At 42.3% G+C, this 15,776-nt stretch overlaps 2 protein-coding genes across 4 annotated transcripts; one reads left to right on the top strand and one right to left on the bottom strand.

Annotated features, from left to right (window-relative positions):
- Positions 1-126: 126 nt before the first annotated feature.
- On the top strand, positions 127-4,956 carry pdia4 (protein disulfide isomerase family A, member 4). Of its 2 annotated transcripts, none has more exons than XM_034560783.1 (10): positions 127-425; positions 1,133-1,298; positions 1,415-1,620; positions 1,721-1,859; positions 2,040-2,245; positions 2,360-2,518; positions 2,695-2,846; positions 3,033-3,189; positions 3,653-3,886; positions 4,316-4,951. In XM_034560783.1, the coding sequence occupies exons 1-10, from the start codon at positions 350-352 to the stop codon at positions 4,729-4,731; spliced, it is 1,911 nt and encodes a 636-aa protein (XP_034416674.1). In that variant the 5' UTR covers positions 127-349; the 3' UTR covers positions 4,732-4,951. The 2 variants fall into 2 exon arrangements, with proteins under 2 accessions (XP_034416674.1, XP_034416673.1); XM_034560782.1 differs by having other exon boundaries at positions 128-425; positions 1,124-1,298; positions 4,316-4,956.
- Positions 4,957-4,990: 34 nt separating this feature from the next.
- si:ch211-217a12.1 (alanine aminotransferase 2-like) lies at positions 4,991-14,599 on the bottom strand. Of its 2 annotated transcripts, none has more exons than XM_034560789.1 (12): positions 14,467-14,599; positions 14,194-14,377; positions 9,382-9,471; positions 9,130-9,238; positions 8,805-8,938; positions 8,116-8,359; positions 7,913-7,992; positions 7,170-7,306; positions 6,832-7,006; positions 6,071-6,226; positions 5,859-5,971; positions 4,991-5,516 (listed from the first exon to the last, which is right to left on the bottom strand). In XM_034560789.1, exons 2-12 carry the CDS (start codon positions 14,338-14,340, stop codon positions 5,426-5,428), a joined length of 1,476 nt encoding a protein of 491 aa, XP_034416680.1. In that variant the 5' UTR covers positions 14,341-14,377; positions 14,467-14,599; the 3' UTR covers positions 4,991-5,425. The 2 variants fall into 2 exon arrangements, with proteins under 2 accessions (XP_034416680.1, XP_034416681.1); XM_034560790.1 differs by having other exon boundaries at positions 14,194-14,369; positions 14,467-14,572.
- Positions 14,600-15,776: the final 1,177 nt, after the last annotated feature.

Below are 15,776 nucleotides of genomic sequence, written 5' to 3'. Positions count from 1 at the left end.
TTTCCAGGACTGGCCCATGCTAGAAGGGAAATTATCAATACAAGTATCCAATAGCATCCCCCAACGTATAATTGAGTGGCGAATTGTGATTGGAGGACGGCCGAGGACGAGGACCAATCACAACGTGGCAAGTCAGACAAGTTCCAGACGGAGCAGGAGGGGAGCCCGGGTTCTGCAGTGATTAGTTTGTATGAAACCACGAGCCGAAGGCGTCGACAGCCAAACGCCAGTATTGATCCGGACAGTGTTTTGATGATATTCATCAGCGTTAATTAGCTAATTTACTTTAGCCGGAGACTTGTGAGAAGCACACAAAGGGCCGCGTCATCATCGTCATCATCTTTGCACGATGAAGAAGGTTGCTCTGCTGCTGATTGTGTTGCTCGGCGTTGCACATTTTGCAACTCTCAGCAGATGTGAGGATGGTGAGTATTTTTTTCCCTTTTAAATTTTTTTTTTTTTACAATACTAATGCTTTAATTGCAACTGAAGTAAAGCAATGTCGTGGTTGCTGTGTGTTTCCTGCTCGTTGTTATGCAAACTAAGCTAGGTTAGTTAGCTAAGTTACTGCAGCTGATCTGCTAGTTCTGTTAGCAAGACAACTATACTGACAATGTAGGTACGCTCACAGTACAGCTAACTAAAGCTCACAGTACAGCTAACTAACAACAGTGTAGGTAAGCTCACAGTACAGCTAACTAACAACAGTTTAGGTAAGCTCACATTACAGCTAACTAAAGCTCACAGTACAGCTAACTAACAACAGTGTAGGTAAGCTCACAGTACAGCTAACTAAAGCTCACAGTACAGCTAACTAACAACAGTGTAGGTAAGCTCACAGTACAGCTAACTAACAACAGTTTAGGTAAGCTCACATTACAGCTAACTAAAGCTCACAGTACAGCTAACTAAAGCTCACAGTACAGAAAGCTCACAGTACAGCTAACTAACAACAGTGTAGGTAAGCTCACAGTACAGCTAACTAACAGTACAGGTCGCAGTCTCTTGATTCATATGATGCTCATACTTGTCTTGTTCTGTTACTCTCTCCATGAGGAGTAAAACAACCACTGCCCAAGCTTGTGCTTGTGAAATCAGTTTTTTCTTTCTTGTTTGTTGTGAGATGTTGCAGAGGAGGAGAAGGAGGCTGCTGTTGAAAAAAACAGTGATGATGAGTATGAAGAGGAGGATGACACCGAGCTGAAAGAAGAGAACGGAGTGCTTGTTTTCACCAATGGCAATTATGACACGTTCATGGAAGGCAAAGACACAGTGCTGGTTGAGTTTTATTCCCCATGGTGCGTCTGTTGTTCCTCCAGGACATTCCCTGTTTAGATTCTACAGCACGCCTCTCACTCCATATCCCTGCTAACGTTTCTGTTTGTTTTGGTGTGTTATTTCTGTATCCTTTTAGGTGTGGCCACTGCAAAAAGTTTGCCCCAGAGTATGAAAAGATTGCACAGACTCTTAAGGAGAATGACCCTCCGATACCTGTGGCCAAAGTGGATGCAACAGTTGCCACTGCGATAGCGAGCAGGTTCGATGTGTCAGGCTATCCCACCATCAAGATCATTAAAAATGGGGAACCCGTGGATTATGACGGAGCAAGAACGGAGAAGGGTAGGGACATCTAATTAACTTACTCATCATCGCACCCTTTCAAACCTTTTCAAAGGAATTGCCGTTTAAAGTAATCGGTGTCTTCATGTTTCTTTTGCAGCTATTGTGGCCCGGGTGAAAGAGGTGGCTCAGCCAGATTGGAAGCCCCCTCCTGAAGCCACTCTGGTGCTGACCAAGGACAACTTTGATGAGACCGTTAACAACGCAAATATCATCCTGGTGGAATTCTATGCTCCATGGTCAGTCAGGAGATATATGGACTACAGATGTGTCTAATTGTCACTGTAAATGTCAGTTCTGTTGGCCCAAAAAAAAGTGACACACTTGACATCTATTGGAGGGGTAGTCGGGCAAATAATAAAGTTTTTTTGTAAATCTAAACGGCGTCTATTAAAACTCTTGTTATATCTTGCCTTCAGGTGCGGCCACTGTAAGACCTTGGCTCCAGAGTACGAGAAGGCAGCCAAGGAGTTGAGCCAGCGCTCTCCCCCTATTCCTCTGGCCAAGGTGGACAGCACTGTTGAGAACGAGATAGCAGCACGTTTTGAAGTTACAGGCTATCCCACCATCAAGATCTTCAGGAAGGGCAAAGTGTTTGACTACAACGGACCCAGAGAGCAGCGCGGTAGGTGGACACTAACACAAGTCGCCGTTTTCCCTGTGTATTGTAAGGTTTATAAGCATACAGGCCTAGTGCACATTTTGTTCATCAATCACAGGTGATCCACTCTCTCTCTAGGCATTGTTGAATTCATGGAGGAGCAGGCAGGGCCTCCCTCCCTGCAGATCCAGGCAGTAAAACAGGTGCAGGAGCTCATTAAGGATGGTGACGATGCCGTCATAGTCGGTGTGTTCTCCAGTGAACAGGATGCAGCCTATGAGATCTACAGTGAGGCCTGTAAGTACAATGAGCTTGGAGGTGTGTTCAAAGCAAGTGGCAAAGTACATTTTGCTTCATCCCTGTGTGCGCTTTAAAAAGGAAACCGTGGGTTCAAAGTTCTAGTATCTCTACTTAAGTCTTTTAAAAGTTTTTCTTCAAATTAACAACTATTTGCATTGCTGTCTTTTCGGCAGGTAATGCACTGAGGGAAGACTTCAACTTCCGTCACACCTTCAACTCTGAAGTGGCCAAACTGCTCAAAGCTTCGCCCGGTCAGATTGTCATGGCTCAGCCTGAAAGGTTCGGCTCAAAGTACGAGACGGCGTCGCACACACTTGCAGTAAAGGTACTTTCTGTGTGATCATTTTGAGTTTCTTTTTCTTTCTCTTTTTTTTCAGTTCTAGTATCGGGGGAAAAATAGACTTACAATAAGGGGTTTTAGTTTAAGTTTAATAAAAATAAACGTTCTATATCCTGATTTATTTCAAAAGGAGTCACTTTTGAAGTCTTGACACATTTATTTATCATACAGGACTCTACTTTAGTGTCAGAAGTGCAGGAGTTCTTCAAAAAACATGCAATTCCTCTGGTGGGCCACAGAAAACCAAGCAATGATGCCAAGCGCTATACCAAAAGACCCCTTGTTATTGTTTACTATGGAGTTGACTTCAGCTTTGACTACAGGAAAGGTGAGTTTCTCCAATATTTTTTTTTTTTTAAGGTTATAGGTTTGACCTGGGATATAGTTAAATTGGTAGTATTTAGAAGTAAGTATTTGACTTTCACTAAAGTGATTTATGACTTATTCCGACTTACGATGCTGACTTCTTTTGACATACTATACAATGTTTTTCTTTTTTTACTCCGTTTCAGCATACGTTTTTCACATGTTACACAAATTCAACAGGCAAATTCAACAGGCTACTATGACTGTCAATGACTATTGAATTACTTTTTTGTAACTTTTTTCAACATGCTGTACTATATTTTTTTTGATCTTATGTCATTGTGACATTGTACTGTCTTTTTTTTTTTTTTTTTTTTTTTTTTTTCAACCTAATGCACTGACTTTTTTTTTTTACAACTATTTGTCGTACTATGTTCTGACTCAATACACCTGTTTTGTGACATACTAATACTTTACATTTTTAGCGACACAGTTCTGGAGGTCCAAGGTGCTTGAGGTGGCCAAGGACTTCCCAGAATACACGTTTGCCATTGGTGATGAGGAGGACTACGCAGAAGAGCTGAAGGGCCTGGGCCTGAGCGACAGCGGCGAGGAAGTTAATGTGGCAATTCTGGCAGATGAAGACAAAAAGTTTGCTATGGAGCCGGAGGAGTTTGACTCTGACGTGCTGAGAGAATTTGTTTTGGCTTTCAAGAAAGGTTAGTGTTATGTGAATATTGAAGGATGATGTCATGTCATTTGAACATGGTTTTACTACTTGAGGCACATGCAGTTTTTCTTAAATATATATATATATATATATATATATATATATATATATATATATATATATATATATATATATATATATATATATATATATATATATATATATATATATATATATATATATATATATATATATATATATATATATATATATATATATATATATATTTATATTTATTTTGCATTAGTACATAAAATGTGCGTGAATATATTTCTTTAGGAATCTTCATGAAACTTTAGTTTAGTGCTGACAAACTTTGAATTACACTAAAGTAAATGTGAAAGAAAATCTACAGAAACATGTTAATAAAACTGAGAACAAAAATGGTTCTGAATGTACTTTTCTGTCATGTCCACAGGAAAGCTCAAACCCATCATCAAGTCCCAGCCAGTGCCAAAGAACAACAAAGGACCAGTTAAAGTTGTGGTCGGAAAGACCTTTGAGGAGATTGTCATGGATAAAGAGAAGGATGTCCTGATTGAGTTTTATGCTCCCTGGTGTGGCCACTGCAAGAAACTGGACCCCGACTATTTGGCTCTGGGCAAGAAGTACAAGGGGGAGAAGAACCTGGTGATCGCCAAGATGGACGCCACAGCCAACGATGTGCCAAACAAGCGCTACAAAACGGAGGGCTTCCCGACAATATACTTTGCCCCAAGCAACAACAAGCAGAACCCCATCAAATTTGAAGGTGGAGACAGAACAGTAGAGGGCTTCAGCAAGTTCTTGGAAGAGCACAGCACAAAGCTATCGCAGAAGAGAGATGAACTTTGAAAATCTCTTTTGATGATTTGCGAAGAACTCTTAAACATGCTCAGGCAGAGTGTTCGGGGAAGGGAATACAGTTACTGAGTTAGTTATAATTGCAATGTTCAATCAGCTTTAAGTTTCTGCCCCAAGACATTCAGCTTTCTTCTGTATCTAAAAGCACTGTTGAAGATGTCAGTCTTTTTAAATAAAACTCTGATGGAAGCTTTGGGGGCCAACACTCAAATGTGACTATTTTTGTTGCTGTAAATCAATACAAGATGGATACCGCTTTGCACATTTATTCCAAATGTAAGAGCTGATGTTTTATATTCAGTAAACAAGTGTTCTAGAAATCTGCTTTAAACACATTTAAGAACAATTTTAATATTAGTAATACAAATCTGAAACTGGCCTTGTAATACATCAATTTGCCCTGGCATAAGTCTTTACAGGACTGATGTATCTGTAGCACCATCTACAACAAGGACTACTGAATTTAGTCTTCAGACATGACACGCAATATAGCTGTGCATTGAATTATGACATCATGTACACAAAGGACCTAATTATCACTAGCTGTGTTCAAAGTTCTTTGCTGATGCAAAATAGTGAAATGTAATATGAATACAGCTGTGAGATTGGTATTGCAGGAGGTGACATTAAGACTTCTTGCCTCCCTCTCACAAAAGGCACTTAACTGTGAGTCAGTTCTTGATGGTTATGAAAACTCTTGTGTGAACCGAATGTGAAAATCACTGATCTTTTGCAGCACAAACTTCAGCTTCTCAGTGGGAGGCAAGATGGTCATCCTGGATGCAGCAACAGGAAGAAGGATGTGGGTTAATGGCAAGTGTGAACTACTTTGATCCAAATGAGTTTCATAATTCTATCGCAACTATGAATAAAAAAATGTATATAAATGTATTTGTGCAGTACAAGTGCAAAACTGAGAAAAGGATAGTCAGGTTTAAATAGCCAAAAGACCCTTTTGCAGATTAACTTTAAATACACTGATAATATAGCACATAAAGCCATAACATGAGTAATGGTCAAAGAATGCTTGCAATAGGTTCCTACATTTCCACCATTAAGTTGAGGAACAAACTGAATCTGTAAAACATCCAGGACAGAGACGGAGGAGCCATGCAAACCTGAAGTGGAAGGTTCCCTCTCTCTGGCCAAAGCCACTACCTGGCACCAGGCAGATACCCTCCTCCTCCAGCAGCTTCATACAATAAAACATGTCTGGGACCTGGCCTTCCGCCTGTAGATGGACACACACAAACGTTGTAACACGTCCACACAAGACAAGTACATTGGGGTGAGGCTCATTATTGACATATGGTAGGTGTGCAGCGCATACCTTTGCCTTGTCAATTGCCTTCTGTGGTAAAGTGATGCGTGGGAAGGTGTACATAGCCCCCTGCACAGGGTTACAGGTGATACCAGGCACTGTGTTGAAGATCTGCTCTGTTAGCCCAGCCTTCTCTGCTAAAGCTGCCAACACCGCTGTCCGCTCCTGAAGGGGAAGCAAGAGTCATACAAATGTTTTGGTGTAGTATATATATTTTTTTAAACCTAAAAACGAAAAAAATATATATTTTATAAATGTTAAAATATATATATATATATATATATATATATATATATAAATACATTAAAAAAAATAATATATATATATATATATATATATATATATATACAATATATAAAAAGCTTTCAAAAATCCATGGTATACATATCATTAAAAAAAAAGTAATGAAGTCATAGTCATAGTATAGTCTGTAACATTAAAATAAGAAAAATGTCATACTAAAAAAAGGTAGTGAAGGTAGATTAACTTTACAGGGAGGATAGGCTGAATTGGTATGGACTTTGCAGTCTGTTCTGCTGCCTCACTGATCAGACACAGTGGGGGAAATGTAACATTTTCGTTGCCGTTCTTCAAACCTCCTTTCAGAACAGCACATAATTAATTATTCAGTGCCATGTGACAACTTTAGCAAAGTCAATACAGACTGTCTATGCCTAGAATCCATGCGGTGGTGTTTAAAGTATTTATACTAATACATTCTGTGTTTGCAGACACTAAGCTAGGCTGTGTGCCAGCTGGTGTGCTCAGACCTTCATAAACTTGTCGTAGGAGGGCTCATCAGGCTGTGGGGGGTTGACCACCAGGTCCAGGAGAGCTTGTCCGGGAACAGGGGGGCACAGACGCACCGAAACCAACTTGGTAAGTTGAGCCTTCACTTCAGGGTCCATGTTAATCACCTCCATGTAGCCGCCACGGAATCCACACCTGACAAAAGCAAAGAGTTGAAAGGAGGAAGTCAAACACAAAGTACACGTCAGCAGCAGGAGCTATTGGTTTGTAAGAGTAACAACTCCAAGGATGCTTTAAGTATTAATAAAGAAGAGGACCGTTTGTAGGTTTCATACACAAGTGTAGTCTAGCTACTCACTCTCCCATGTAGCATTTGGAGGTAGAGTGAAAGGAGGCCATCTCCACTGTAGTGGAGTACTCTGGTCCCATCTCAAACAACACCCTTTTAAAGGAGTGGAACTTACAGCCCTCTGCATACACATTATCCTGGTAGACCTGAAATGGGAAAACCCCTCATTAAAAGCACATCATTATCCATAAACAGAATGAACTGAAATATGCAGTTGTATATGTTGTGTATATTTTCAAGAGTTGACTGAAAAAGGATCATTACACTGGCACGGCGAGCTCATGTGCTCATAGCTAATTACATACTGAATTTAACTTCTGTACATGTCGCTTAATGAATTAAGTGAGGGTGAAGTCATATATTCACTTTATTGAATATTTTTGAAAATCGGTTGTCAATTTGAAATGTATTCAGTCATCACCAAGGATGATAGATACATACATTTCTGTCCTTACTTTTTCAACCTACATGAATATGGTCATAGTTAGTGGTGGTGCTGTAATGGACAACATTATATTGAGAGGTGTTTTGTCATGCACTGTTTCATGTAAATGCATGATGTTGACCGATAATTAGCAGAAAAGGGAATTGTTGGGCTGCTCGATGTGTGGTGTCGAAACTGTGAAGCGTATTATAATTCTGGTTGCATCCTGAATGGTGATGTGGATGAAGGCGGTCAGCTTTTGGAAAAACAAAACACTTTAAAACTGGGAGAAACTGGGAGAAAATAAGGAAATGTGATGGTGTATTACTTCATCAGCCATGAGGAAGAGATGCTCTTCTTTAGCAAACCGGATCACATCTTCAATGCACTGTCTGCTCTGGACCTGACCTATCACACAGAATAGGTTGATGCAAGTCGGGCGTGCACATACACACACGCACACCGACAAAAAATACACTATTCCAGCAACACTTTGATTTAACACACAGAAACTACTATCACCAGACATACCAGTGGGGTTTCCAGGGTTGATGATGCAGATAACGCGCGGATTACAGTGCTGCCTGGCTGCGGTGACGGCTCTCTTCAGCTCTGCGATGTCCAGACTCCAACACTTGTCCTCATCCAGGTAGTAATTGATCTGCACGGCGGCCAGGTCTGCCAGGGCCGCCGAGTACAGCGGGTACTGGGGGATGGAGATCATTACTCCCGTACGATCACGACCCTTGCCACACACCAGCAACTTCAGCATGGTCTGAGATTAGGATTTGTTGGGAGGAAGAAGATAGGAAAGGAGGGGAAGAGAGAAAGAATGAAAGTTAAGGTGGTAGGAGTACTATAGGACAATATTTGGGAGAACAGCATTTTGCCTCTCAAAATGGGGACAGCTGAGTGGAGATGGCCAATGGCCCCTTCCCTACTTCCTGCCGCCACACCTCTGGTGCCCTTGCTTGGACCACACGTGACAGGTAACAAACACACCTACATTCAGGGCCAAAAGGTCACGATTTAACACAGCAGGCAACAGTAGATATTTGGATATTTTGGTCATTCAGTTGCATAAAACTGACATACATGTCAGTTTTATACTAAAAGTGTGTCACCTGTGCTGCATTAAAGCAACATATCAACTTGTGCCTTTGCCTACAGTGTGTCAGAACTCTGGAGAAGAGACAATAAAAAAAACATGTCACCCGTACCACAATGGCATCACTGGCTCCGGTGGCGAGGTAGATGTTGTCGGGGTCGGAGGAGATTCCATCATCTCTCTTCTCTATGTAGCGCGCCACATCCTGACGAATGCACTCAATGCCCTGGCTAGAACTGTAGGCCCCTTGAACACATGAAGATGAACTTTGAATCAAACAAGAACGCCACTACATTGACCGGTTGATGCTCTGTTTAAATAAGAGTACAGACTGTTCAAATGAATTATTAATGAGTAGACAAATGGAGGTGGATGCTAATGATGTGCACGTCGGAGGGAGTGGATGTGGTCGGTGGAGTGAGCGGGAGTTGTCTGACCTATACTGTGGCCTCCACAGGCCTCGAGAATACGTCGGGCTCTTTGCTTGGAATCGTCCGGGAACTTGTTGTCATCCAGGAGGTCAGGGTAAGCACAGAGGGCCAAGACCTGAGAGAGGGAGACGCATATCTTACTTTCTGGCACATTCAGTTTGTATGAAAGCAGTAGGTCCTGCTTCATGGGCGTGAATGCTACTTGGTTGTGAAATACAAGCACTCAATTGACGAGAGGAAAAGCTGTAGTTGTCCTACCTGTCTGAGAAATGTGATTGGTTTCTGGCCCATGGCGTGGGCATCGCCTATGTTAGCCTTGATGACTTCTGTGAAAGGTTTCTTGACTCCCTTGAAAGATAAAGACAGAACACGGCAGGTAAATCTCCGAATATACACGACAGAACAAGTGTGGAAGGTGTAGACAATATTGACACATCACCATGTGTTGACCAGAACCTGGTGACTCCCAGTTATCTCGTACATGTAGCCACAGCTCCTTAACGAACAGGATGTGTGTAAAGACATAACAACAAGTAATGGGAAAGAGTCACATAAGTCAAGAAACATTGGAAACTATAGGACTTTAAAAAAAGGGAAACAACTATTCTCGTGTAAATGTACATGATCTTGACTGAAGTTGTAACATTTAAAATAAAAGACAATCCTTCATTTCTGAATTTTCTCCCCAGCCAGTCTACTTTCCTGTGCAATACATCACTATAAAGGAGTATGTGGTAAGTAGCTGTGCACACAACTCTGACATACATCGGGTGCACGGCAGTACCAACAGAAACGAAAACCCAGCACTCACCGATGAACCCGGCACTCACTGATAAATTATGGGCAAAAGAACAAACTTGTTTCAGCTAGGAGCCATCATCAGCATAATTTAAACTAGTGCAATTAATGAAGATAAGATAATCCTTTATTAGTCCCAACAGCTGGGACAATTGCAGGATTACAGCAGTGGATAGTGCAAACAAACAAACCAGAGACATAAGTAGAAAAACAAGACCAAAACAAGTATAATAAATACATAATCAAACAGTAAAAAAAGGTATGATAAATAAGTACAAAATAAAATAAAATAGGATATAGTCGGACTGAATCAATTAAAATTGCAGAGTTGATTGAACAGATTATTTATATCAATGAATGAGTAATTGTCTGTGTTGGTTGTGCAGTCAGACAGCAGCAGGAAGGAAGGACCGATATCCCTCCTCCGCACCACGCGAGTGAAGCAGCTGGTCACTGAAGGAGCTGCACGGCGCTGTCGGAGTGTCCTGCTGTGCTGTCCATCAGGGACGATAGCCTAACCATCATTCTCCTTGCTCCCAGCACTTCCGCTGGATCTAGTGGGCATCCCGGGACACAGCTGGCCTTCTTACCCAGTCTGTTCAGTCTCTTCCTGTCGGCAGTCAAGATGCTGCTGCCCCAGCAGACCACTCCATACAAGGTCCTCAGGAGTACTCCCTGCAGACCAAAGGACCCGAGTCTCCTCAGCAGATTGAGTCTGCTCCGCCCCTTTTTGTATTGTGCGTTTGTCCAGTTTATTGTTCAGACTCGCCATCCTAATGTCCATTCCCTGGATGTTCACTTGTACAGGAGGAGGGTCCCCCACCAGCACTTGGGTTTTCATAGACAAGAAAAAGCTCAACGGTGAGCAGGAGCTGCTGCAACCGGCTGCCACTTGTGCAGTGCCAGTAAAAGGACCTACTTAGGGGTCACTGGATAATATGTGCCTGTTTGTTGACACACCACGTCATATCATAGGATCATGGAGAACACATGGTAGAGAACACAGAGGGAGGTTGAGGGGCTAATGTACTGTTTGCCACTTTATGTTTGTCACTGATGTCACTAATGTACTGTTTGTCACTTTATGCATAGCATCATTTGGGGAACATGAGTTACCCATACGGACTCCTTGCAAGTCAAAATAATCTCGAAAAGTATATTTTGTCAAGAACCAACTGGGTAAGTTGCACAAAATATAATGATAAGGGAAGTTTATTTCTTGCTCGATGGATTATATTATGGTTATGATTACAATAAATGTGGCTTCTCGCTGAAACGCCCCCCAAAAAAAGACCCCTTTATTTGAGTGCTGGGTTTAAGTTTCTTACACACACACGTTGGTGCCTGTAACATGCTGCAGCTGTTGCCATTTATCAGATGAGGTCAATTGACAATAGATATCCCACGCTACTTCATACCAGGGCCGAGCAGTGAGGTTTAAATTGACACCGTGACAACTATGAGGTTTTGCCTTTATGGTTTGTGGATACAAAATCACATCATTGAACTAAAAGGTCATTACATTTCACTCTATGCTGATGTGAAATACAGTGGAAATACAATGTCAAACTAAATGGAAAATGTGCAAAGAAATTCACTTTTTAACAAGTTAAAACACAATTGCATAGCACATATCGTCATACAATTATACTTAAAAGAGGACCAAATGCTAAGAGTGAGGTATTACACAGCTGTGACTAGCCAGCTTCTGCTCTTGCTGTAGAGCATGGAGGAAGTGCGACTCAAGCAAACACATCCAAATATAGCCTTTCATGTGCAGTTCAAGTATAGACACGGCAAAGAATATCAGTTTTATTATGAAACCTTTTCGAGTCAAGTCAGAGCAGATCACAAAGTATCACACACACACAATCTGGAATATAAACTCAGGGTGAGGAAGGCATCACAAGTGCTTTATTTGTCACTGACCAGTCTATAATCATCTTAATTGTGCGAGATTGTTCTGAACTAGTTCACCTTCTTTGTTTGCCAGCAGGTAAATGTGACATTACCAATCTTGTCTTCTCTGCCACTCCGGAGAGGTTTTGACAGCAAACAACAATGCAATAGGATTTCTATAAAAAGTATATATACACGTTTCAAATTCATGCTCTCCAGATGGTCATTGTCTTGATTCACGCACATTTAGCTTTTTTTTTTAAAATACTAGGCAAAAGGCCTCCAAGGGCACAGAACTTTCCTCTTGACCGAGTCAATATGATCAGGTCTATGACCTTGCGTGACTGAAAGAACAGGTTTGCGTAGGAAATCAGATACCAGTTGGTTTGAAATCTAAGTAAGTGGAAGCAGCACGTTTCCTTTTTAGTCCTCGTCTCCGCCTTGTTGTCGAGCAACAAAGAGGCTGCTGTTCTCTGGGAAAGAGAGCAGCCCGTTGGTTTCCCCCGGCTCAGCACTGCGTTCTCTTGCTCACTCAGCACCAGGCACTGATTACACCAGGCCGAGAAACCCTCTAGGTCAAGCGGCTGTATAGAGCCCGACCTGAATTCTCATTTTACTTATGATAATAATATGAAACCGACAACCCTCTGTTCAGTCATACTAGAATAATTAGTATTTCAAGTTCTATCAAATGCAAATTGATGACTAACCACGTGGCACTTAATCCGGCAATAGAGATAAAAGTAACCCTTCTAATGTACTCAAAGGGGTTCATAACCAGGGAATAGAGAAATGGATGATAAAAAGAAACAAACTCTGGCTTTGACATGTTCTCTGATTGAACAAACTCATAACTCAATAAGACGTCTCTGTTCTTTCTCTGATCTCTTGCTCTATATTGTCACGACTCCATTGTCACCTACAATGCTGACATGCCAGCAGCTTAGACTCAGGCTTGAAAAAGCCTAGTGCAGAGTGGGCGCTGTCAAGATGTCTGGGTAAGGATTTATAAGGGTCATCCTCACACCAGTACATGCACGCACAAACACACACTTGCGTAAAATCTGCTGAGCCATCAGTGAAAGTGTTCCAGTCACAGATCTGACAGGAAGCACAGCCGCAGTAAACCCTCCTGACCCCTCAGAAAACACCTGGACTTTACATGTCGGACTGTTTTCACTCACATTTGCATTGACGAAAGTATAACAAATGCATAACGCAGGTTTGTCTAAACTAATGTGTGTCAATATTTGCAATCTCTCCTCTGGAGTTTGGATTTGATTGGTCTAAAATAATATAATTCACTGCAGCAAACATATTCCTGGCAAATATCCTGTTTTTCCTTTTTATAAAGGAGGTGGGGGAACAAAACAGTAGATTACCAAGAATTCAAGCACGTTCAGTTGAACTGGGGCTGCTTGTTAATGGACCTCCTTTGCAGAGAAAGGCCTGTGACGCTGCTGGGCCTCACAGCCCCGGCTTCGTCCAATGAACTCTCTCCCCAGTGAGGAGGAGGAGATGTGGGTAAACCAGAGAGACAAAAGAGGATCCTCTCATCTTACATAATAACCCTCCACGATATGCACACCCGCTCAGGCCACCTCAGACTCGAGCAGTAGATTGGGCCCCCCCGGATCATTAAGTGTCTTGCAAAGAGAATATACATAACTGAAGAGAGTGTTACAACTTACAACTTTCTAACGTTTAAGGATCTCTGCTCAACTTGTGCAACCTTCCTTAGGAAAGCATGTTGGATCAATATGTTCACAGTAATGTGAGTTTGAGTGCTGCGCAGGACACAAAGGCCCCACAACTGCTGTAATGCAGAGGCTTTTAAAAGTCAACCTACTGTCCAATGTCCTGCAGCCACTCAGCATAAACTGTCCAAGGCCAGCATTATTGATCAGGGCTACCGACCTCTCTTTCCTCACACACTAACTTCTCACCATATCTCGAGGAAACAGAGCATGTTATATAATAATAATAATTGTTTGCTCAGTCCATAGCTGCTCTGTGCCAATGCAATATTGTGCAGCTGCAGTGTTTTAAAAAGCTTATTTCTCGCACACACACACACACACACACGCACGCACGCACGCACGCACACACACACACACACACACACACACACACACACACACACACACACACACACACACACACACACACACACACACACACACACACACACACACACACACACACACACACACACACACACACACACACACACACACACACACACACACACACACACACACACACACACACACACACACACACACACACACACACACACACACACACGATTTAAATAAATGAAACACCTTTTCGCGTGCCCCGACACCCTCAAACTTGGCGTATAACGGTTACCTCTTTCAGCTCCTTGTCTATCTGCAGAGCCCGTTGGACTATGGCACCGCGGACCGCGTACTCGACACGCCTCACGTTGGGGTTCATGTTGTCCAAATTCAGCACCTTGCCCCGGCACGGGAGCCCGTTCGCCGCCTGCTGTGACATGTTCGTTATGTCACGCGCACTCCGTCTCACTGAAAACCTGAAAACGGAAAAGAAGATTTAGACACATCAAGAATGAACAACTGGCACTATAGACATTTGGGAAATGACGCGTGTGTCAGCTGTTACCAGAGCTCGTGTGTTTACTTCCTTCCACTCCAACTTCTTCGAGCTACAACTGACAGTTGAGCCCCTCCACGGGCCGCCACGCCTTCGCCCGCCTCTGCCCGTGGTTGGCTGGATCTCTTCACTGACTTCGCCCCTGGCTCGCAGCGTGCCTTGTGATGCCTTCACGTGCTGTCGGAAGAACATCAACTCGCGTACAGCAATTGGACACGTTTGGTATTTTATCTGAAACTGTACGAGTTAATTAGGAATAACTGACGCGCCCACTTGAGTGGAGTAAGAGGGCAGTGGTCACTGTAAATTAGGTGAAAAGGGGTTATTCATTAAATAGGATTGAAACTGTGTTTAGCGGTTCGGTATTGAGAAGTACTTCAGTACCTATTCTAAAAGTACCAATGCAATATAAAAACACTGCTTCATTCTAAACTTAAGACCCCATATACATTGTTTTTGTTAATTTGGAGGCAGACACAAAGACAGCATGGTGAGTGGCCACTTTGTACAAACATGACCAGCGAGGAGCTTGAGAGAATATTACAACACTGGGTGTTTGCCTTGGTGTTGCAAGGAATCATGGGGCAGCATTTTGTAAGAGATCCTTTAATCTATCATGTGACCGACCTACTTAAATAACAGGAGATCTCTGGAAAATACCCTCAGGCTAGGAAGATTAATTCATTTCTGAGCTTCTAAACGAGACTGAGAAACAGGTTTTGAATGAAGTTGCAGTTAAAGACTAATCAGGGAACAGCAAAGGGAATGGCATTACAAGAAGAGACACGAGTTAATGATAAGGGCATGATTTCGGTATACGCGTCGATGCAAGACTCTTCCTTTGAGTGTTTTGTTTGGGGGGGACAAGACAAAGTGAGCTACAGAATTAGCTGCCTGTGTGTGAGAAAGAGAAATCCTCAGATGTCTTGCAAAGGGCTTGGGGAAAGACATCTGATATCTCGATCCAAAACGGTTCACAGGCAGGCATGTGATGTACCGGCGACCTTGCGTCATGCCAATGCAGAATCATGCCACAGTCTGATCCATTTCGCCTTTACCTCATTTCTTTTTAAGACAGATCAACATTGCAATAGAGAAAACACTTAAAAAGATCTCTCTCTCTGTCGCTCAGTAGCCTTGGCTCACATCCAAAACATGTCTGAACATAAATGGGTTACATTTTTAACGCCCCATGTACAGCTGTCACCAAGGCCACATACAATATGTCCTGGATTTAAGTGCATCTAAGAGGAAAAGGAAAAAAAGTTTCCCTAAATAAGGCAGAAACTTGTACCATTATAATAACACAAAACAGATTT

The sequence above is a fragment of the Cyclopterus lumpus genome, chromosome 20 (genome assembly GCF_009769545.1).
Source record: "Cyclopterus lumpus isolate fCycLum1 chromosome 20, fCycLum1.pri, whole genome shotgun sequence".
NCBI lineage: Eukaryota > Metazoa > Chordata > Actinopteri > Perciformes > Cyclopteridae > Cyclopterus > Cyclopterus lumpus.
The sequence above is the reverse complement of the archived record's forward strand: the minus strand, read 5'-3'. Positions and strand labels throughout refer to the sequence as shown.